At 42.8% G+C, this 24,257-nt stretch overlaps 3 protein-coding genes across 4 annotated transcripts in view; 1 reads left to right on the plus strand and 2 right to left on the minus strand.

Annotated features, from left to right (window-relative positions):
* On the minus strand, positions 1–11,803 carry Tm4sf19 (transmembrane 4 L six family member 19). Of its 2 annotated transcripts, XM_052158898.1 has the most exons (6): positions 11,554–11,803; positions 9,581–9,928; positions 3,873–4,074; positions 3,298–3,363; positions 681–850; positions 1–547 (listed from the first exon to the last, which is right to left on the minus strand). In XM_052158898.1, the coding sequence occupies exons 2-6, from the start codon at positions 9,778–9,780 to the stop codon at positions 364–366; spliced, it is 822 nt and encodes a 273-aa protein (XP_052014858.1). In that variant the 5' UTR covers positions 9,781–9,928; positions 11,554–11,803; the 3' UTR covers positions 1–363. The 2 variants fall into 2 exon arrangements, with proteins under 2 accessions (XP_052014858.1, XP_052014859.1); XM_052158899.1 differs by lacking the exon at positions 11,554–11,803 and having other exon boundaries at positions 9,281–9,644.
* On the plus strand, positions 5,186–5,576 carry LOC127666150 (protein kish-A-like). The gene has a single exon (XM_052158900.1). It carries the CDS (start codon positions 5,186–5,188, stop codon positions 5,402–5,404), a length of 219 nt encoding a protein of 72 aa, XP_052014860.1. The 3' UTR covers positions 5,405–5,576.
* Positions 11,804–16,337: 4,534 nt separating the features above from the next.
* Positions 16,338–24,257, minus strand: part of Ubxn7 (UBX domain protein 7) — a 62,155-nt gene continuing 54,235 nt past the window's right edge. The window contains exon 11 of the mRNA XM_052157794.1: positions 16,338–23,227. Within this exon, the coding sequence (XP_052013754.1) occupies positions 23,066–23,227 (162 nt within the window). The 3' untranslated portion in view covers positions 16,338–23,065. The remainder of the gene's footprint in view (positions 23,228–24,257) is intronic.

Genomic DNA, 24,257 nt, shown 5'->3' on the forward strand with positions numbered 1-24,257 from the left:
AGTGTTCAGCCTGCATATATGCATGTCACAAGAGGGCACCAGATCTCATTACAGATTATTGTGAGCCACCACGAGTTTGCTGGGAATAGAACTCAGGACCTCTGGAAGAGCAGTCAGTGTTCTCGTCCTCTGAGCCCTTTTGTAAGTTTTTTTAAGAGGCCGAGCGGAGATCCTTTATACAGCAGCAATGACTTTGTGGCTGCATTACCATATCATCTTAAAGAACACAGAATGGCTTTCAGTTTCTTGAGCAAGGAAGGGCTATCATCCTATAGGAAGGCCTGAGGGGGATTCACAGCCTATTCTTGCAGAAAAGGTTGCCGGAAGCTTGCTCAGCACCAATTCACGGGAGGTCGTCCATACCTAGCGCTTCTCACAGAAGCTGCAGAACAAACCAAGAATGCTATTGACAAGATTGATGGCCACCAGGAGAAGCTGGAGGAGGCTGATACACAGGAGGATGGAGAAGAAGGCCACGTGCCAAACCACAGCTTTAGACGGTTCCAGGCAGACGGAGGTCCAGAGTGAATGGTCATACAAGTAATTCCTAGACCCAAGGAGGAGGTCAGGGATTGGGGATAAAGAAGAAAAGACAATCAAGGAACTCCAATAGAAAACCCGGGGTCGGGCTCCCCTGGCTCAAATCACAGGCCTGGGCTCATGAGGGGCTGTTTTGTTACCTGTTGTGAAGATCTTTAAAGGGATAGCCAAATTTCCAAGCTTCAGTCTGATTGAAGGATGAGACATCGAACATGCAAAAGGGACCGTCTTTCAAGGCTACTCCAGAAGTGACAAAGGAAATCACAGCCCCAAGCAGAGCCAGGCCACTTGACAACAGAGCGGTGAGCACCTGCAGAGGAGGCAGAAATCCAGCCCATACAGAGCTGTGGTCAAGGGGAAGGTGGGGTGTCATGGCCAAATCTAACTTCTCTGGTGGTCAGGCATTCTCCTACCCTTAAAACATGTCCACGAGTGGCTGATATGGTGTCTGTTGCTAGGACACCAATTGTTAAGATGGGATTGTCGAGAAAGGACAGACAGACAGACACATGGATCTGCATCTCCTCACTGCACATGGTCCTTGGACCTTCAAGCAGGTTGGCACTCTCTTGCTCTTCTACTGCAGTGTCTGAGCTAGCAAATTCTTTATTGCATGTTTACTTTTCTCTTCTAGTGACAAGCTATAAGTTTTAAAGCTCAAAAATTCCCACTTTTGGTCTCTCCTTTTCAAATCAAGTAAACAAAAGGCAGGAAGGAGGCAAACAAGGAGCTGGCTCTCACGTCAGAGGACTCAAATTTGGGTAAGCTGACAGAAGCCCAGCATCTCCCAGGACAGCAAGGACACATCACTTGGGAACACATGTTGAGATGCAGACTCCATCTAATCCATCCTCAATTTTCTGGGTCAGAAACCCAGGATGAGACTGAACAATTTGTGTTTTAGCAAATCCTTCAGAAAATTGGATGGTCATTCAAGATTAAAAGTCACTCACTCAGGCAGAGAACAGAGAAGAATGGATGAAATGTGTGTTTATATTTAATGCTTTAGCATGGAACTCAGTGAGAGATTTCCCTGTGTGTGCGTGGGCTGTGGGAGTCAGCAGATAGCGTGTGAATGGCAGCACTGAGGCATCGCTTCATGTCTGGGACTGAACAAGCAATCTATACATTTGTCAACTTGACACAGACTGGAGAGTCACCTGGGAGGAGGGAGCTTCACCTGAGGGATGACCTCCGTCAGATCATAGGCATGTGCACATGGACTGTAATCGTTGACTGAAGTGGGAGGGGCTGGGCCTGCTGTGCGCGGTGCCGTCCATGGACGAGTGCTCCTGAGAGGTATTAAAAAGGCAGCTGGCCATTAGCCTGGAAGCAAGCCAATAAACAGCATTCGCCCGTGGTCTCTTCTTCAGTTCCTGCCTCTAGGTTTTTGCCTTGAGTTCCTGCCCTGATTTCCCTCAGAGGTGGATTGTGAGCTAAGGTTGTGAGATGAAATAACCCTTTTTCTTTTTAAGTTTCTTTGTTCATGGTGTTCACAGCAATAGAAGGCACACAAGAACAAGATATATGCATACATGACATGCATACATCTGTACACCCACACATGCATACATAGAATCCATGTTGATCACAACGATATAGCTCAGGATGACCTTGAACCTCCTGTCTCCACCTCCATCAACATCCAAAAGTTGATGTTAAGAGGGGTGAGCCACCACACCCAGCTTGAGATATCTGAAAATCTATACCCATGTAGCTGTAATTAATAATGTGCAAATTTATTCTAGTTACTCCTTGTATCAATATCTATAGGGTAGAAGAATTAAATATAAATTAGATATTAATCGGTGGTTGGATTATTTCTAATGGCAAGAAAAAAATCTCAGTATGTGGGCATACATATAAACAGATCTCTCTCTCTCTCTGTGTATGTGTGTGTGTGTGTATGTGTGTGTAAGAGAGAGAGAGAGGGAGAGAGAGAGAGAGAGAGACATGTATGTGGTTTGTTTGGTTTGGTTGTGTGTTGGTTTTAGTGCTGAGAATCTACCCCAGTACCTCATGCATGTTAGGCAAATGCTCTACCTCTGAGCTATACCCCGGCTTTCTAAGAAAATACTAAACTAGTCAAGCACCAGCAAAGTGCTTCACACCTATAGTCCCAGGACTGGGGAGATGAGGCAGGAGGATGACAAGTTCAAGGCTAGCTCCAGGCTACATAGCAAAAATCTGTCTCAAAAAACAAAACAAGACAAAAAAAAAAAAAAAAAAGCAAATAGGGATTGGAAAAATGGCTCAGCCACTAAGAGAAGGTGCTTGCTCTCCCAGAGGGTCTGAGTTTTATTCCCAGCACCCACAGAACCGCTCACAACCATCTGGAAACCCAATTCCACAGGATCTGATAGCCTCTCCTGGCCCCCCAGTGACACAAGGCACACAAGCATCACATAAACATACAAGCAACCAAAACACCAGACACATGAAATCAGATGATAAAATTTAAAAAAATACAAAAAACAAAAAACCTAAGTAAATATATAAAAAACAGCCAGGAAATTTTCTATAGAAGATAGATTATTACAGTATACTTAAATCCTATTCATACTCATCAGTGTATCAGAGAAAATAGGAGTTTATTACATTTCTGTGGACATCTGGGGTTCATGAGCCACTTCCTTCTTTGCCCTGAGCAATTTCCTTCTTAGTTGTTAAACGGCACAGGCAGGAACTGACTTCCAGCCTGAAAACGAAAACTGCCCCTGGAGCCCTCAGCCTCTAGAGCAGAAAGACTGTGCTTACCTGCAAGCAGGGGGCCCTCTTCCTGAAGCTGCCTGTCATGGAGGTGAGAGTCGCTGCCAGGAGGACCTGGAGAGCAGAGAAGTGTGTCACCAGGAGCCTAGGTGGGGCCAGAGGATGCCCCTCGGGTGCAGGGCGCTGATGCTCGTTCAGAGGACACAGGTTTGGTTTCCAGCACACATAGTGGCTTACAACCTGGTTCTCCAGTTCCAGGGAATCCAGCACGCTCTTCTGGCCTCTGAAATTTCCTGCACCCACATGGTGCACACACACACACATACAGTCAAAACACCCACACACATAAAAATAAATAGATCTAAAAGAGACTGGGTGATTTGCATTTCTAGTGCCATACACAACTGTTGTAACGGCCTTAGGGCCCGGGTTAAAAGTTTAGCCTGGTTTGACTCCATAGGTGCTAACATTCCTCTAGGCTACTTGGATCCAAGCTAAACAGTCAGCAACCCACGACAAGTCCCCGCTCTCTTTGGACTGTTTATGGACCCAACACCACCTCTCAGCGCCATTCCTAAAAGCGGCTTTTAGGAATTCCTCCTCCCTGAACCCAAACCACGTACCATGAGGCCTCCTCCCCAAAGCCCAGAGCCCAGCACAGCATGCTTGCCAATGAGGCCCCGCATCAGGTAGGTCACATCCCAGTTAGGAAAGAGGAGCGCGATGTTGGCACCGGCAGCACACAGGGCTGAGGTCCCCAGGCTCAGCCCCAGGAAGCGGGAACAGGTCCGCGAGCAGGCCACCACACGGGGAAAGGACAGCATCCTGAAACAAAAAGAGGGTCAGAGCAGTGCAGGCATGCCCGACAGGATGCGGTACAAGACGAGTGGAGCTGGCTTCTGTCAACAGGTCATATCAAGGACAGCGGTAGAGCTTTTTAAACGCGCCGCCCTTCTCAGCCTTCCCGATATATAGGAGTTATAGCCTCCATTTTCTCTCAAGCTTTGACCACACACGTTTCCACAGTCTATCTGGTTTTGTGTGTGCCCTATTATAACCGGTAAGGTTATTCATTTAGGAGAGAGAGAGAGAGAGAGAGAGAGAGAGAGAGAGAGAGAATAGCCATACATCACAAATTTAGAGGTCAAAGGAAAAATTATTTATTTATTTAAAAGGTTTATTTATTTATTTATTTATTTATTTATTTATTTATTTATTTTACTTATATGAGTACACTGTAGCTGTCTTCAGACACTCCAGAAGAGGGTGTCAGATCCCATTACAGCCGGGCATAGTGGCTGTAATCCCAGAACTTGGGAGGCAGAGGCAGGTGGATTTCTGAGTTCAAGGCCAGCCTGGTCTACAGAGTGAGGTCCAGGACAGCCAGGGCTACACAGAGAAACCCTGTCTTGAAAAACAAAAACAAAACAAAACAAAACAAAAGATCCCATTACAGATGGTTGTGAGCCACCATGTGGTTGCTGGGAATTGAACGCAGGACCTTCGGAAAAGCAGTTGGTGCTCTTAACCACTGAGCCATCTCTCCAGCCCTCTTCCTTCCTTCCTTCCTTCCTTTCTCTCTTCCTTCCTTCCTTCCTTTCTTCTTTTCTTTTCATTTCTTTCTTTTGAGCAGTTGGAGAAGGAGAGAGGGAGAGGAGGAGGGAAGGAGAGAGAGAGAGGGAGAGAGAGAGAGAGAGAGAGAGAGAGAGAGAGAGAGAGAGAGAGAGAGAGAGAGAGAGACTATATACCCCCTGCAATTGTTAGAGGCTTGTTCTATTTGAGACAGAGTCTCACTCACAGAGATCAGTCTGCCTCTGCCTTTGGGACTGCATTACCACCTATAATCAGCCTTGTTAGCATTTAATAATTTGTAAGTGAGATCCTCTTCTGCTCTGGCCCGGAAGGGTTATGTGGCTAGACCAGCACTGGTCTCACTATGTCTGCTATTTTCAATTTTCAGAGTCTAGTGACTGTAATCTTGCTGCTTATAAGTACGCGTGCTTATATCCGATCCCTGGGACCCAGCATCCTGGACAGAAATAAAACTGGACTATTGGGAATATTTTGGAAGTGCACCCGAATTGGTGAACACAAGCGTCCTTATGTCGCCGTATGCTGTATAGTGATGGCCTTCAGCATCCTCTTCAGACAGTAGCTTTGGGAACCACCAGTATGTGATTGCCATCAGACTGTAAACAAGGACTTGCCTCCAGAAAACAGTGGGAAGAATGACTAAGTCTCTGAACATGGAATGAGAGAAATTTCGCGATGCTCTTCTCTATTTTTATGCTGTTGGACCAATGAGCTGTATGAATAATTAAGATGTAACAGTTTAACACACAGGAATGTGATTGTAACCATCAACCTCGGTTCTCTCACTCCAGTATTGTCTGCAAATGTCATTCTGTTGTGTCAGGACTGCTTTCTGGAAGGTTCCCAGGCATGAAGTAAAAACCCAGTGGCAAATTCCACAGGCTAGCGCTTTAAAATAATGTCTTCACAGAACGATACCTTCTAGCGACTGGCCTATTTTTATTGAGAAAAGAAAAGTTCTATTTTTGTTGTTGAAACTGTTCTTATGGATTGCATTCATATTTAAACCTTTTGATTGTTAACCAGATTACCTCTATTCTTGGCAGATTCTGTAGTTTATTACAGGAGTTTAAAGCATTTTTAACAAAACTCTGATTTTCTTTACTTAGCATAAGAGTTGAGCTTCTAATCACAGAGGTACGCGATGACGGAGGGTATCTTAGAATGAAAAGCAGCAAGTAGAGCGGTGAACGAACAGGTAGCACCGTGCATTCTTCATTCTCTGTAGTGTTGACTTCCAAATAGAATGTCCATTGCAGTTAGAAAAATAATAATTTGTAAGTGAGTATGAGGAACAATGGGAATGAATCTATGTTGTTAGTAAGAATGGAATGGTTAAACCATTCTGGGAAATAGTGTGGCCTTGTCTTGTGAATAAATATTCACTTGCTGAATCAAGCAGTAATTCCACTATTTTATGGAAATGCCTGCTCACACAAGCACTGATATTTGGATATCCATAGTGGCTTTATCCATAGTAGCTAAAATTAGACATATGAAGCAAAAAGAATGTAAGAGTGAGGTCTGCCTGGGCTACTCAGTGAGTTTAAGAACAGCCAAGACTACCAAGAGAGACCCTGACTCAAAAACAACACAAATGCCTGACGGTGGTGGCACACGCCTGTAATCCCAGCACTCTGGGAGGCAGAGGCAGGCGGATTTCTGAGTTCGAGGCCAGCTTGGTCTACAGAGTGAGTTCCAGGACAGCCAGGGCTATACAGAGAAACCCTGTCTCGAAAAAACCAAAAAAAAAAAAAAACAACCCACAAATAAAGAAGACCCCAAACCAAAATCCCTTTAGTTAGCCTCGTTTCTACTTGTGTAAGCCACAGTTTATGGTAAGAAGATGGTTGCCAGAGACAGCACTAAAGAGGCAGGCTCTCTCCTCAACTGGTATCCATTGCCCTTGGTGGCTTGTGATTCCCCTTGGTCCACGGTCTCCCTGCTCCCCCCAGTCACCTACTCCCTGCTGCAATGGTCCTGTTCTGTGTGGTGAGTGGCCTTTACCAAGTCCTTTCACACAGAGTAAAGCAGCTTGTTCCAGTGAAGGGACGCTGGGCCTTGCTGGCGGAGCTGCGGTGGGCGTGAAGGACAGCCTTCACCAGAGACCTGGGGGAAGGGAGTGGCGAGGCCCCAGAAAAGATGAAACCCGCCTCTTTGCTCCAAATTCAGCCTCAAAGCCCTTGTGAGGATCTGACCCTTGTCCACATGTGGAGAGGATAGGCCCTCTAGAAGATATTCCTTCCTGCCATGCTGGAGGTTGTGGGGTGCCCCCCCTTACAGAGTTCCTCATCATCTTGTGATCTAGGCAGTCTTCCCTCCTAAGATTACTTTGCCATTTAAGGGCAGTGTTCCGCTTGTGACGTTAACCCCACTGCCTCTCAGGAGACTGATTCTGTCAGGCCCAGGAAGGACCGACTGAAGGGCTGATAGGTTACTGGCCATCCAGGAATGTGTTTTGAACCTGGCCCAGGAACTACTTTTGGCCAGGAATGCCTTCGGCACCTGCTCATACACGACTCTTTAGAAACCCCACCAAGTACTGAAACCAAACTCTCCTGTGCTGTTTCCTCTCAGGAAAGCCAAAGGAAGGGCTGGAACATTAGTGAGCCTGTGCCAGGCCTGGTGGTACACACCTATGATCCCAGATTTGGAAAGTAGAGTCAAGGAGATTACGAGTTCAGGGCTGTTTTCTGCATAGTGAGTTTGAAGCCACCAAGGCTACAAGAGAGCCTGCCTCAATAAGCAAACAAACGAACAAACAAGAAGACTTCAAAGTTACTACTGAACTTTAGATAATCAACAAATGATTAATTCTTGAAGTCAGACACTTTCTATTCTAGCACACACATGGGGTTGGAAGCAAGAGATTTAGAGTTTAGGCCAGCCTTGGCTACAATGTGTATTTGAGGCTAGCCTTGGCTACAGTGTGTATTTGAGGTCAGCCTAGGCTATAAGATGAAAAGCAAACAAACAAAATTCTTCAAAAAAAAATTGAAGAAATTTAAACAAATAGAGGAAACCTGCAAACCTGAGTGAGACTTTTGGGTGAGTGGAATTCAGAGACCACATAACTGAATACCCAGGCTCACAATGTCTTGGTGAGTGCCAAACCAGAACCAGCGTGGCCAAGACGTATAGAAATAGGGAAGATGTCTACATGTACTGTCCAGGAGAGCAAACGGAGCGAGAGGGTTTTTATTTGAGGGTTTAATTCATAGTTATACCAGGGTGGTCCCACTGTATGTAAATATATGTACATACGCATGCGCAGTTAAGTCATCCTGAGTAAGCTCAAGTTAATTGTTATTAAAAATGAAAAACTAGACATTTTTCCGAGGAGGGTGGGACATATATGTAGAAGCAATGGACAGAAATGTCTCTGGGCATGCTCAGCTTGCAACATGAAATTTTAACTGAAAATGGAGGAAAAGGATACCTTGATGGGAAACTAAGATAAGAGTCTGTCCCTGAGGGTTCTGGCCTTGTCTAGTTACTAGTCACTTGGCCAGCCTGCCCTGAGAAGAACATGGGGGTTCTAGTCCCTCTAAAGGAAAAGGATGCTGTGACTTGGTTTACCTTTCCCTTCCTCTCCATGACTCTTCCCCGTGAGACCACAATGCCCTGAGATACCCTTCCAAACGTGTGAGTCAGCTGAGCAGAGAGATTTTGGCTTGTTTTCTCGTGGGTAGAGGCAGGCAGGATCAGAAGGTCAAATTTGGTTTTGTTTGGTTTTGAGACAGGGTCTCTCATAGCAGGGGCTGGCCTTGAATTTCTGAACTTTCTGCCTCCACCTCCCAAGTGCTAGGACCTCAGACATATACCATTATCCCCCAAAGATTAAGGCCAAATCTTAAAACCAGGCTGTAGAGGAGGCCCTCATTTGAACCTGGGGTGCAGGCTGTGTGAACCAATCACCAGCCGCTGTCTGGGTACAGGAGCCCTTGCCTGGAAGGAAGAGCACAAACGCTGTGTCTGTTTTCCCATCTTTCCCTGCGTCCCTCAGCAGAGAGTAGGCAAATGCCCAGTCTTCACTGGACAACTGAGCTAGAGCCTAGGGAGAAAATGGTGGGGGAGAAAATACAGTCCATTTCCTGAGGATATAAAGCTAGGGGAACAGGCAAAACTCAAGGAGAATAAAGTACAGTAAGGATAGAAGCTCTTACTGGATTGCTTGACCCTTGCCTATAAGACAAGGCCTCCTGGGAGGAGCGCTATCATGGCAAAACTTGACTATTAAGGAGGTGCCATATGGGAACGGTATTCTAGGCAGGTACAGAGGCCTGAAGATCACGAAGACACTGTTCACTGAGAGACAGCCTTGGTCCCAGCGGTTAAGTGGCAGAACCGGGACTCTGTATTGCAAGACGGGCACTCTTACCTGCTAAGCCCCGCTGGTCTCGGATGTATTTTAGCTGGCCCTTTCATCTCTGCTTACCTGTTTCTGATGACAAGAATCAGGATAGGAGAATGAGAAAGTGGAGGAAATGCTCTGTTCAAAATGGGCCTTGGCTCCAGCAGCCCCAACCAGGATTCCTACAGGACCAGCCTTGCAGGGTCAGGAAGGTTCTGTATATGTAGTGGTGCCCAGGCATCCATGTGTACTTGAGTGGGGGTGTGTGTCCACAGCTGCCCACGGGCCTCTGCTGCAAATCATTCTGTCCCTGACCAACCCTGTGCTCATGACCCATTCTCTGCTCGCTTTCATGTGATTCCAAGGAAGGAAGCATGGACTCACAAGCTCAATGGTCTTAATGAGTCACTGAGGCACCCAGGACCCTCCTCAGCCTCCTCTGCCACCAGCGTCCTTCCCGCACCAGCTGCTTCATCCGGCTGTGTCATCCTTCCCTGGGCCATCTGGGCTCCTCTGAGGGGGCAAGCCTGAGCACAGCCTACCCTTTCTTCCTTCTCACCCCACTTTCTCGGCCTCGTCGTCATCTTTCTTCTCCCTCTCGTGTTCAAGCCCAGGGCATAATCCTGTACTGTATCACAACAGTGTATGCCGCACTGTGATGGCTCCAGACCAGCCTTTGGTAAGCTCCTCTTCAAGGCCCCAGCCACCAGATGTGGAAGTTCCCTGCTAATCCTAAAAAGACAGAAGTGGAAGCAGAAACCCTGTCTCAAAAGCAAGATAAAACAAAAGCAAAACCTAACAGCTTAAAAATCCTTCCGTGTCACATTAACAGCAAAGATGACAACTAATACCCAACAATTTCTCTGTCTTTTTTCAAGAAGCCCGGTCAAACATTCCTCCTTAATTACTTTCTCATACTTAGCAGGGACAATTATAGAGACAGAATACACTATATTTGGTTCTTGGTTGTTGCTGCCAGTTTAAGAATTTATAGAAAATAAGCTGGCCAGTGGTGACGCATGTTTTTAATCCCAACGCTTGGGAAGCAGAGACAGGTGGATCTCTTAAGTTTGAAGCTAGCCTGGTTTACAGATCAAGATCTGGGACAGCCAGAGCTGCACAGAGAAATCCTGTGCAAAAAGAGGGGTGGGGGAAAGAATTTATAGAAGATAGAATTAAGTTCACAAATTCTGGAAGTGGAGTGAGACACAAATTGCTTTTAAAATTATTCTTGTAATGTGTATAGGAATTTTGTCTGGTACCAGCTGAGGCCAAGATCCAAGCATTGGATCTTCTGAAACTGGAGTTACAGAGGGTTGTGAGGTATCATGTGCACTCTAGGAATCCAACTCAGGCCCTTTGCTCTGAACCACCTTCCAGCCCCAACCACAGACATTTGGCATTCTAATGGTCTCGCAGAATGTTTTCTGGGAACTGCAATTCACATGGCTGGTCCGAGAGCAGTGGTTAACATGTGAGTCAAGACCCATTGGTGTGGAGGGGTGGATGTCTGTTTCACAGGAGTTGTCGCCTAAGATCATGGGAAACTGGCTATTTGAATAATGATTCATGACAGTTGCAAAAGTACAGTTATGAAGTAGCAATGAGAATAATTTTAACGGTTGGGGTCATTACCACATGAAGAGTGCACATGATGAGCCATCTCTCCAACCCCGGGTATTATTTAATTATCTTTGGTTTTACGAGACAGGGTTTCTCTGTGTAGCCTTTGCTGTCCTAGAACACTAGCTCTGTAGACCAGACTGGCCTCAAACCCAGAGATCCAGTTGCCTCTGCCTCCAGCTTGCTGGGATTAAAGGAGTGTGCCGCTATTGCCTGGCTTTTATGAATATTATGAGAATATTACCTGTGTAATAAGGGAAAGGGCTTTAATTGGCTTTAAAGCGTAAAGAGCAGAGCTTAGTGGGAAACTGGTAATGGCAGCCGGGTCACTGCTCCTTAGGGTCAATTTGTGATGATTAATCTTATAAACAACACAATAAACAAACTATCTACTTGCAGGCTGTCAAGATGGTCAGATGGTCCCACAGTGAAGATCTCTGGGACCCACATGGTGGAAGAGAATTCACTCCTGCAAGCTGTCTTCTGACCTCCACACAAATGCTGTGACACTTGCATGTGTGTGTGTGTGTGTGTGTGTACACTTGTGCTCGTGCACACAAGTAATTAATGTAACTTTTAAATTTTTACAAAGAATCTCCATGCATACATGCAATAAACAGATTTACAAAGGCCAGTATCTGGTCAGTTTCCTCATCCTGCTCAGCTTTTGGGAGCAGTAGAGCACTGGTAAGTCTCCTTTCTCTTCCGTGCTGGCCTCAGAATTTGGCTCTTACAGATGTGATCCGGACGTCACAGTGCATTTGCAGTCAGGAGGAATGTTGGGATGTGGGAGGTCAGGTTATGAACAGGGTGGGGTAATGTCAATGCCACAGAAGGCTTCTTCGCGGTAAAGGCCTAGGAAAAACAAGACAGATGTTCCATTCTTACAGATACTGAGAGCTGGGCTCTGAGCCAGGAGAAGAGGAAGTTAAGATAACAGAATTTGGAGGAAGGGAAAAGGGAAATGACAGGTCCAGCAGACCAGAGTGACTAATCCACTGATAGCTGACAGAACAGAGCACATTCCCTTAATAGGAGGAAAAAGGCAGTTTCAGGAGGTTGAAAGAGACACGATCCGTCACCTGAGAGGAAGTTTGGGTGGTTTTTATGGTTTGTTTTACTTCCCTAGTATAAAAATACTGAGTAGGCAAACGGGCCTCCTCAGGCTAGGCTTTGATCCCAGTGCACTGAAACTGCTTCTGGTTTTTAGTGACCGACTCTAGGAAACACTTAACTGACCCTTTTTACTTGCCCCTTGCAGCATGAGATGTGGTTAGATCTTGATTCCTGAACATCCTCCACTGGTTCCCTGGCATCTCTGAGGTCTCCTCCCTCACTAGCTGACCCTCCGTGACAGGAGATCCTAGGCTTTGGCCCTCTCAAGGATGGATTCCCTCTTGGCACTGAGCTCCACTATGCTGCTATTTCTCAGCTCTGACTCCAAATTTCCTCCCCTCGTAGCACCTTTCTGGTGTCAGTTTCCTGTGATAGGCTTGTAATTAGAAGTTAAGACAGTAAGGTCACTTTGGCGATCATGTCTGATACACTCAACAAGGTGCCCACATGTCAGAAACATCCCAGACCAAACTGAAAGCTGCAGTTTCCCCCTTCCAGTGCCTGTAAACTGCACACCCCTACACACCACATGCCACACAGTCGGCCCCTTCAGAACTCCCCCCTTCTCTCCCCTTTCTCTGCACAATAAATACCTTTGCATATATTCTCTTGCTCTTAGATTACTTGGACAGCCTTCAGATCAGGCCTCAGTAAGAAAATGAATTCTCCAACATCCTATTCATGCCCCGCCCTCCTCGCCCTGCCTTTCCTGTACTGGGTGTTAGCTAGCATTCCTTCTAGGCTGTGCGCAGCAGTTACCTGGCAGCAGCCAGGTAGGCCTGGCTTAGAATAGGAGGCTGTATGTCCCCTTCTCCATCTCACTCTTCTTATTCTTTGACTCAGCTCTCCCTCCCCCCTCTGTTTCTGGCCAGCCTCTTCTGTGTCTCTTTCTCCCTTCTCAACTCCCTTCGCATGGCCTGAATAAACTATATTCTATACTATATCCGTCCTGTGGCTGGTACCTCAGGGGGAAGGGATGCCTCAGCATGGGCCTCCAGAGGCACCCCCTCCCACCTCACCATACATCACTCCACAAACATTTTATCTTTGGCCCCTTTTTTATAAAACATGGGACTGAACCTTGAAAAAGGCAGACAGCGCCTCACCAGTTCTTATCATTCCTATCCCATCAATATTCTAGTTAAAAATAAACCCTCACTGGCTCACAGTTTCATATTGCAGTCACATCTGTGGTTCTACCCACTCCTAGGGGACAGGGACGGGGACGGGGACTGTGATTCTTTACCATCTTCTCACACCTATATTGTTGCTCACTTTCTGAGACAAGATCTTATTCTATAGCCTAGGGTGGCCGCCAACTCAAAGCAATCCTTCTGTTTCAGCCTTCCAAATGCAGGGATTAAGATGTTTTGGAACATGGCAAGCCTAGCATTTAGGGACACTGACAGTTCAAATAAAGGAGAAGTACACTTGGTGAGTTAGGCAGCACCCACAATGCCTAGTTATACAGCTTGATCGTATCTCCTGGATTTTTTGCCCAGTTAGAAATTATTTGTTTAAGTGGTGTTTTTGGTTTGGATTTTTGAAATGTGATTTCATGTAGCCCAGGCAGATCTACTTGCCACGTAGCTTACGATTGGACTATTGCTCTCCCCACCTCCAAGTGCCACGGTGACAAGCAGACGTGCTATGCTCATCTAGTAGACTTCTGGTGCTATTATTATTATTGGTCTAAAAGATTAAACACTTCATTGCCCAAATTTATTAAATATATACTTACTAACACTTTCATAACACTTCAGCCAAAATGTTCAATTATTACCTAAGGAAAATATATTAGCAAACATCTGGCAAATACAAACTAACCTTTGTCAATAGAAACCAAGTGTCTTGGTTTTTTGTTTGGTTTTTCTTTTTGAGACAGGGTCTATGTAGCTCTGGTAGTCCTGGAACTTGATCTGCAGATCAGGTCAGCTCTGAACTCACAAGTGTTCTGCTTGCCTCTGCTGTCCCAGTGTTGAAACTACCAACCATGCCTAGCTGTTTTTTGAGTTTCATGTAACCCTGTCTAACCCTGGACTTGCTATGTAGTCAAGGCTGGCTTTCAACAGCTGATCCTTTTGTCTTAAAAGTTCTCAGAAACCAAGTTTTAAAACAAAACAAAAAACCTCTAAGTGTCTCAAACACGAGGCTATAAGGACAAGCTTTTGGAATAGAAATTACATGAAAGGAAATACTCATTGGTGACAAAAACAATGACTCAAATACTGAAAACTTTTTGTTTTTATTTCCAAGATCAAATATTACAACAGGACATTTACATGTATTTATAAAAAATGCAGCAGTTGAATTTATAGATCAGAGGTTTCCTTGAGTTTGGTCCCTCTCTCAGCACAGTGAGCTGATGTCTTCAAAAGACTTCATTTCGCTCCCCTCCCTCCCCCACCCTGCTGCCCCACCCACCCGCCCTAATTCAAGTTGCAGTATTAATATAAAGCAACTGGGTACAACACAGTATTCACAATTTGGTACAGCCCAGAACAGGAAATAAATCTCCAACAGAGAGATCCCCACTTCAGAAAGCACGTGCCTATAATAGCCTATGTGTGTCCATGGAAACATAATAGGGAGGCGTCTAACATACCCTAGGTAGGTACAGAGCAGTCGAGTCCAGGGAGTCTTAGCCAGGAGTCATAGCTCTCCCGCCTCTGTGTGTTCCTTTGGATTCAGGCTTCCCCTAGCACCTTTACAATCACTAGATACTTGGGAGGGTCTTTCATGCATCTTGAACAAAAACTGCAGTGGATGGTGTGACTCCCCACCTTGCTTCTCTCATAGCCTTCACTCTAATTTGGAGAAGTGTTCTAACATTAATGATCTCCTAGTACTGTGGGATTGATAGCCAGAAACCTAGAAACTCACATGCATACTAGAGGGCACTGGTCAGGGACACTCCACAAGGATTAGCTCTGTCTACCACTGTTTTGGATTCAGTCACAAGCTGAACTATAGATTAAAGGTAGAACCCATTTTGTATTAAGAATTCAAATCTTAGTAAGACCACCACTTTGTCGAGGGCAAACTGAGTATATAAACAGCCCAGGAAATATCTAAACACTGCATTAAGAATTGCTTTAAAACAAACAAACAAACAAACAAACAAACAAACAACAAAAAAACCACTTGTAAAGCAAACACCCTAAATCAACTTCAATTATCTCAGGTAAGATACAAAGTGAGGTTTGGAAACACATGAGACAAGTTTAAAACACAAACAATGAAGACATGCCAGAACTGGACATCCCAGATGATTTTAAATGCATTGTTCAAACTGAATTCATACAAAACATGCAAAACCCACAAATACTCCTGAAATTTTACACAGAATAACACTTACTAGAAAGACAACTTTCTTAACAGCTAAAGATAAGGGGAAAAAAAAGAGACATCTAGATGCTTAGAATTTCTTAATAATCAACAGAAAAATAGCCTGGAAAAAAGGAATTCTCAGGAGTAAAAACTTGTGTCTAAAATATTCATGTTAAAACTTGGACAGAAGCCTCCAAAGTCTACAGCATCAGATAGCACTCACTTCTGACGTCTGAGGCTTGAGATCCCACGATATTCTCTCTAATTAGCTGGTAACATGGGATTCTAGAGGCAGGCAGAGTGTCAGCACTGCTTAGAGCATAAGACTAGCTTCATGAGCCTATTTGTATTTTGAGTCATATCACTTAGTATTTATTGATATTTTTCACCGAGAACACAGTATCTTTGAGAAAAGCATACCATAAACTTGTTCTCTTGAAAATAAGATTTCCAGCTGAATATAAATATTCTAATGTCATCAGCCTGAAATTCATCCTGGTGACACACACTGTACCATCAGCTATCATGGTGCAAGAAAGAAACTAAGGAGGTAGCGAATGGTTCCCTAATAGTTAAGATTCCCAGATGAGTCCGTGAATAAGAGTAAATATAAAGGATTTTGAGAAAGGGAAAGTTCAATTTCAGGTCAGAACTTATTTCATTTAAAAGTTCCCAATTTTTGATGCCCAGTAAAGGACTCTTACTATCCCAGTTAAAGTCTTTTCTTCTTAGTAACCCTGGGGAACCAGACAAGGGCCCCGAGCTCCACACCACCCATCGCTTCTCCTCTGGTGAAGACAGTTCATTAGGTAGGACCTATTATTCCAGGTTAGCTCAACTCTTCTCTTTCTCATTTGAAAACCTAAGTGACCTTATAAGGCATAAAAAAATCTTAGTTGCTAGAGGTACCATTATACAGCAACAGTCTGTTGCTTACTGCCAAAGAATTAAGTGCAGCAATGTAACTTCCCATACTTATAGACTAATGTGACTGTTCTTAAGTAAAATATTACCATTGGTATTCATTCACATTTCTAATATGTGAGCAAATCTTTAAAACATATTTTTATTTATTTTGTATATCTGATTGTTTTGCCTGCACGTATGTGTACCACATGCATGTCTAGTGGTATAAAAAGTCAGAAGTCTTCAGAGGTCAAAAGACAGCATTGGATCCCCTGGGGTTGGAGTTAGGATGGTGGTGGCCCACTGGGGTGGGGACTGAGAACTAAACCCGCCCAGGTTAACTCTTAACTGCTGAGTCATCTCGTCAGCCCCATGTTTCCCAGCTTCTTATAAAACCAAACATAAACAAAATATAAACCAATACTTCTATATCACACTATTTTCTTTCAGGCCAATGAGACTTGTGTTCATGTAGACACTTCTATGAGGCATTATAATAGCTTTAATTATAATTCTTGAAAGAATAATGATCTCTAGTTGGTATTAGAAGAGCAATGCAATGTACCAATGCGGGGCACAGCAAACCACAGGCATATTCAAAACAGGGGAGGCAAAGTGGGATTTGAGTTAAGGTCTTAGTATGTTAACTTCAGGTTGACATGGAACTAGCAATCCTCCTGCCTCAGCTTCCGTCCTATGTGTGTGCTGGGTGGTCTCAGACTCAGAAGAGTTGCATTGCTGAGAACTGGAGTTATAGAGCTGTGGGCGACTATATGGTTGCTGGGACTCAAACCTAGGACTTCTGCAAGAACAAGTGCTCTTAACTGCTAAGCTAAAAGCTCTCTCTTCAGCCCCACAAGCAAATTTTAATAACGTCTTCATTATTCTTAATAGTAATTTATATGAATTGTCCAAGCTTTTTTGTGGTTATAAGGCATACAGGCCATATTAAAAACATAGTCAAAATTAATCAGGTTAAGCAGGTGTAGTGGCTCGGCCCCTCTAATCCCAGAAGAGCTCAAGGCCAACCTAGGGCTAGTGAGTTCCAGGCCGGTCTGGGCTACTGAGTGTGCTGGTTCAGGAGTTGTTTTTTTAAAAAACAAAATGTTTATGAAAATGGTGAGATTTAGTTAGGGCAACCGAAAACCTGTAACCAACCAAACAAGCCAGCTACCTTGGAGGTTTGTCACAGAGCCAGCCACCCTCTTACATGGAGCAAGAATTCGCCTTAGGGAAGAAATGAGTTGTAAAAAACGATGTTTGCTCAAAATATTCTTTTATATTAACTTATAAAAAAAAGAAATATTATACATTAAGGCTTAGAAATATAATTTTAAAAACATAGCTAAGTGTATTAAATAGCATAACCAGTTTTGGAGGAAAAAGAATGAAGAAGAGACAGACATGTAGCTCACTCTAACCCAAGGAAGACCCAGAGGTTCAAGGTCATGTTCAGCTAACTACGTCACTTAAGAGGCCAGCCAGATCCAGGACAACCAGGATTACATAAAGAAAACTTGTCTCAAAGGAAAAAAAAGAAGAGGAAGAAGAGAAAGTGGAGGAGGAGGAGAGGAGAGGTTAACCTGAACTGATAAACATTTGAAAACAAAATAAAAGATACTCCCACCCCCAAATGGACTAAAGGATTAAACTGATGTTCAACTTCAGGGTTTCATCATATCCAATAAACTGGCCACCTGAGTTCCTTAATAAAGAAACTAACCAGCCAGGTGTGGTGGCACACACCTTGAGTCACAACACTTGGCAGGCAGATCTCTATGAGTTTGAGGTCAGCCTGCCTGGTCCACAAAGAGTCCAGGACAGCCAGGGCTATTAGATAGAGAAAACCTGTCTTTAAAAAACAAAACAAAACAAAGAAACTGACCAAAGCTATGATAACCTCTGTTCTTAAATAAACAAGTCAAATACCTTTAATTCTATGCTGTCTCATTATCAGAATTGACACAAAGGTGAGTCTGAAATCCAAATAATCATCTCTGAAACATTTAATTCTCTGTATTATACGAGAAATCAATATATTGGAATGGTACTCTTTGGTTATTTTGAGTTCTGAAGAACATTCTTGCCCCACCCTACTGTGGACTAGGTACTCTAAGTTTCACAGTAAAGAACCGAACTGTTAAATAAGGCAAACCAGTGATGTGGGATTTGCTCCCTGCTCACAGGGCCTGTAGGCGTCCATCCGCTCGGGGGCTGGGGAGCACCTCAGGGTGGAGTGATTGCTTGGAAGCAGCCAACTCCTTGAGGCTGAAGCCGCTGGAAAGGTGTGCGTCCGAGCAGGGCTGGCTCTTCCTACCCTCATTACTTTTCAAGTTTTAGTTTTACACAAGGCATTACTCATAATTTTGTATTCTGAAACTTACTATCAAATAAATGAAAGATCTCTAAAAGGTGAGACAAATATCCATCCTATGGGAGAAGAACTAGTTTTAAATATCAACTTGATGGAAATCTTAAAAAGGTCACATCTACCCAAACCAAGTCTCAACTTCACAACTCACACAATTCAGCTTTGTAACTGCCACCCTTAGCTTAAAGCACACAAATACAGTTCCAGTATTGGAGACATTATTTGTTCTGCATTCACTACATTGAAGCCATTTTTAAGATTCAATAGGCTTACAGTATTACGTTTTAAAAAACAAATATTCAGCTATTTAAAGATCACTAGATCTGTAACTATTGTACTGAGGGATTTCAGGTCTGTAAAAGATTGGGCAAAAGATACTTGAATGCTGGGGAAAACCCCAAAGGAACTGATTGACAAGCACAGTTTTTATACTTTTAATTAGTCTGAGGATGTCATAAAATAACTGGATGCTTAAACCGGTGGGGCAGACATAAGTTCTTCACAGGGCTGTGACCCCAGGTGCACATTTACACTTCTCCCATGAGGTTAACTCTGTTAGTAGTTGACCCTACCATTGCCCACTCAGGACAAAACCTCAAACTTCGAAAGTCCTCTGACTTGAAAAGACAAAGAACTATTAATCTAGTCCAATTCTGTTTTTCAAAAAAGAAATCCAAGATTCAGAGGAAGAAAAGCTGTTCCCGACAGGAGGTGCACTGACCCCACCAGGCAGGTTCTTCATCTTAGTACCAAACACCATGCATTGCACCCAGGGAGAGAAATCTTGCCTTCACTTTTCAGGAGCCCCTCTGATGTTTTTCTTAAGTGTTCAAGTGAGATCCTTGCTAATTAAAGGGTTTTTTAGTACTGGAGCTCAAAATCCTTTAGTACCTGGGCAAAGGTCGTGTCTTCCTGATTTACTTCATGCTTCAAATCTAGTATTTAGTACGCAGGGTGGAAGAATCAGCTACAGTGCTTGTCATATTTATATTTCTTCTCTGCGAAGATACCTCTAACTAAACTCACACTACCCTTTAATTTTAAGTTCCTACTGTAATAACAGTTTAATGCTGAAAGAGATAAAATTCACCTTCTAGTTGTTATTCATGTATATAGATGACTCCCTAACTAAATAAAACAGTCAAACCAGAACTTAGCTTTCAAAATATTTCCAACTTTTGATTACAGACTCAATAGAGCACTAATACAGTACATTTGGATACAAGATAAAACAATGGTATAAAAACAAAGAGTTGTTTAATAATCTATTGTAGATAATCTAGCAGAAAAAATAATTATATCTTTTCTTTAAGATGGCATAATTAGCCGGGCGGTGGTGGCGCACGCCTGTAATCCCAGCACTTGGGAGGCAGAAGTAGGTGGATTTCTGAGTTCGAGGCCAGCCTGGTCTACAGAGTGACTTCCAGAACAGCCAGGGCTACACAGAAAAACCCTGTCTCAAAAAAACCAAATTCAAAAAAAAAAAGGGCATAATTAAGATTTTTATAGGGTAGTGCAAATCCCATAATGTTGACCCCAACTACTATTTCTGTCTTTAAATAAACAAAGACCCTTAATTTATAAATCCAAATAGTAAGATGACCTTAGAGTAATAATAATAATAATAATAATAATAATAATAATAATAATAATAATGTGACCTTAGGCTCCAACCGACATAGGACAACACACCACACAAGGCAAAGGACAGACTCTGGGCTCTAGTTTTAATTAGGCCCTTACTAGTAATGACATACTGAGTGCGTTGTATGAATTCTAGTTTTCCTCACATTCATAAATGAGCAGACAGCATATATACTGTGCAGGAACTTCATGAAGACTGAAGGAGGAAATGAACACAGAGCACACACCACACATGCTAGCTGCTCCCTTCCCCAGCACTGCTCTCCCCCCAAGTCCTACAAGTTTCCACATCCTCTAGACGTCACTCAAGTCTATTTTGTCCCTTTCCTCCTTACTTAAAAACAACCTTTGAGCTGTTTCTACTACATACAGGGGATCACTAGGTTTAACTAACCTCACAGACCTCATCTGACTGTTGAACGGAAGCTCTCCCTTGAAAGGAAAATAACTTGCAGAGGAACTAAGGCAAATATCTTATGCAGATTAACCCCACTTATTTCTCTCCTGTATAATCCATATAATCTCCTTCCTCCCATGGACCAACCCTGATAATCATAGTCCTTGCCAACATTAAATAAAGTCCCCTACATGAACATCCTGACTAAGCCTGATAGATACGTAATGCCATGTTCTCTTAACTCACACATATACTTGGTCATCTTACTTTGGTTTCTCATAAATGGATATTCCAGTGCTAAGCACATAAAAAAGAGCTATATAAACCCTCTCACTTCTGAACATCCTGCCTCAGGGTCTCAAGATAGGATAAGAGGGTGCAGCAGAGCCCTCTAAGGGAAAATGCCTGACGTCATATTTCTGACTGACGTGGGCTTTAGCTGGGCCTGTGCCAGCAGAGGAGCTGGTGCCAGCATAGTTGGTACTTTCTCACTTTCTACCCTGCAGCTCCCAAAGTGTTGGACTGCTGACCTTGACTACTGGTTTTTCTTAAGCCTCTGAGAGTCTATTCCTTAGACAGCCAGTTTTTATTCAAGTTCAGAGATACAACTGAAGAATTAACATGTTTACTAAATAAATCCGAACTGTTGGTTAAGCCTCAAGCACTATGAAAAACACCAAAGTGATATTATTCAGTCACCAATCAAAAGAGAGAACTTTGACTCAAGGTATAAATGAAACTGTAATTATATAAATATATTTATAAATATTTATACAATTATATACTTATACATAAGCACTTACACAGACTTAGAAAAAAATGTAAGAACATTAATTCAAAAGGACTCACTGAAAAATAACAAAATTTTCCATGATTTCCTTGTGGAGAAACATAACCCATTCTTTACGGAGGTCCCTCAAAATCCAACCATTAACAACCATATTCTGTAATTGCATACTAACAACACACCATATCTCTTTAACTTATCTTTTTAATCCCCTAGTTGCCAAGAGAGAGATCTGCAAGGACACAGGAATCCAAAGGTTTCTGAGTAATCACAATTTAGATTGTATACAGGTTCAAGAATCACTCAAAATCTTCAGTCATTCTATAGAAATGGTTTTATAAGCAGTTTAAAGTTTTGGTTTTCCCACCAAATCACTACCTGCCCTGCTAGAGAACTCTCCTTAAAGCTCAAGGGAGAACTGAACATACAGTGAAGCTGATGAATAGTACTATATAGATTCAGGTGGCCTCTTCTAAATAATACTGAAAAAAGCTTTCACCAAATACAATTTGAATGTGACTTTTGTTGGCAGGAAAAAACTCACATCTGACCATTACTAGTAATCTTTCTTACTAACTGTTGTCATATGAACTGAGTTTGAAGGTCTTCCTCTCAGAGACTTTCAGTTTTGATATTTTCTAAAATAAAACAGCATGAGGAATTAAGGTATTAGTTACCAAAGCATTTTAGATAGTATTCCAATTGGAGGTAAAAAAACGATCCATATTTCTAACCAAAAGAACATCGTTAGCAACTCTCAACTGTAGGCTGTTGTCCCCCCCAACCCCCCCATCGCTGGGACATACTTAAGTATGCCTTAAGCACATAGGACAATCAATAACCACAGTGGTTACAATTACAAAGCCATTGCACTACATGATTATTGAACACCTGCCTTCCTACAGAATACATTAGACTCAGACAATGGACCCAAAGGAACTAATTTGCTGTGCAGGCAAAAACAGCAAGCACCTTCCTAGCCAAGACACAAGATGCTTACTAAAGTTTCATCCTAGGACTGGAAAGAGGAATTGATAGAGTAATAAAAGGAAAACTGTCTCAGGCTAGGACACTGAAAGCCACCCTGTGCTACATACAATACACTGAGCACTGATTCTGCCAATAACACACACCATGGAAATAGCTTGTAGTTAGAAGATGGGAATCCTTGAGGGAAATTTTAAATATGATGACCAACAGTATAAAGGATGCTTTTCCCACATGAACAAAAGCCTGGATATTTCATTATGACATCTTCCTACATGATGAACAAAACGCGTGTTAAAAGAATTTCTTTTTCCTACCAAAAATGGGGGCTGTTTTTAATTCTGATTCTAGCCATTCTTTGTCAACAGAGTCTAGAAGTAGTAACATCACTAGGTCCCCAAAAGCTGTCATACAAGAGACCACTTATTAGAACACACATTTCGTGCTGCCAGCACTAGGAGAGACGCTATTCTTCCATTTGGTCACCACGTTTGGTAAGAAAGAACAAAGTGAGAAAAAGGAAGAGAAAGAAGACAGAGATGAGGGGAAGGAGACTGATTTACAAGTGACAGAAAGATAAAGAAAAGGCAGGTGACTTGCTTGCCCAGCTTGGCTCTATAGTCCTATGAACCAAAATGCATACTTAGTGGCATGGTACCTCACAGGAATAGAGAAAAGGGGTAAGCTGAGAGAGGCCAGGCCATGGTGTTAATTTCTTTCCTGTACAAAGACAGTCTCTTGAGGACAGAGGCCAGCCTCTTGTAAGGTAATGTCATAGTCCAGATGAGAGAGTTTCCTCCGGGGGAAGTTGGTGAGAAGTTCAAAACGTTCATTCGGATATCCTTTAGACTGCACATGCTTCACCAAAGCCTACAAAGAACAGGGGTAAGACAAAACTGTCAGCTGAAAATAAACACCATGATTGTGAGTACTCTATTTTTATCACATTAGATAAAGTAACTTAATTCAAATAATCGACCCTTTGGATAGTAAGATAAATCTATATCCAGTAACTTAAGGTTACAATGTGATTGACACTGAAAAACTCATTGCTATCTCCCCAATAACAAATCCAGGCAATATTTATAAAATATAACAACCAGTTTTTTCCTTCAGAGTATATCCTTTCATTCTGTCTACTATCAACCATGACCTCACAACTGTCTTATTACAATTTCTTCAGCACTTGTTTCTCTATAAATGCTTTCTCATCAGATAAACAATCAGTCATCTTTTCCCCTCTACCTATTGTCTAGTCTTCTACTCAGTTTTACAACTAAACTTCTCAAAAGAATGGTCTACTCAGTAGTAACCCTAGGAGATATGCACCATAATCACTGAGAGATATCTAATAATAGTATAGATCTCTATATATGACAACAACGAATAATAAAATAAAATACAATATAATATATTGTAATAAAATGTCAGCATTAATTCTCTTAAGCTTCAGGACCATCACTAAAATAAAAGCTACTAAACAGCTTGCAAGAACATAAACTCAGATTGACTTATTCTATATATGTAAAATACTATTGTTCTCTCCAGACAGAACCAGAAGAGGGCAGTGGATCCCATTACAGATGGTTGTAAGCCACCATATGGTTGTCAGGAAGTAAACTCAGGACCACTGGAAGAGCAGCCAGCGCTCTTAATTATATACGTTTTCTTAATTATATACATTTTAGAAGTTTCTTGAAGGGGCTGAAGAGATGGCTCAGTGGTTAAGAGCACTGACTACTCTTCCAAAGGTCCTGAGTTCAAATCCCAGCAACCACAGGGTAGTTTACAACCACCCAAAGTGAAATTTGATGCCCTATTTGGTGTGTCTTCTACAGTGTACTTACATATAATGAATAAATAAATTAAAAAAACAAAAAACAAAAAAACACGTTTCTTG

This window comes from Apodemus sylvaticus, chromosome 15, assembly GCF_947179515.1.
Source record: "Apodemus sylvaticus chromosome 15, mApoSyl1.1, whole genome shotgun sequence".
NCBI lineage: Eukaryota > Metazoa > Chordata > Mammalia > Rodentia > Muridae > Apodemus > Apodemus sylvaticus.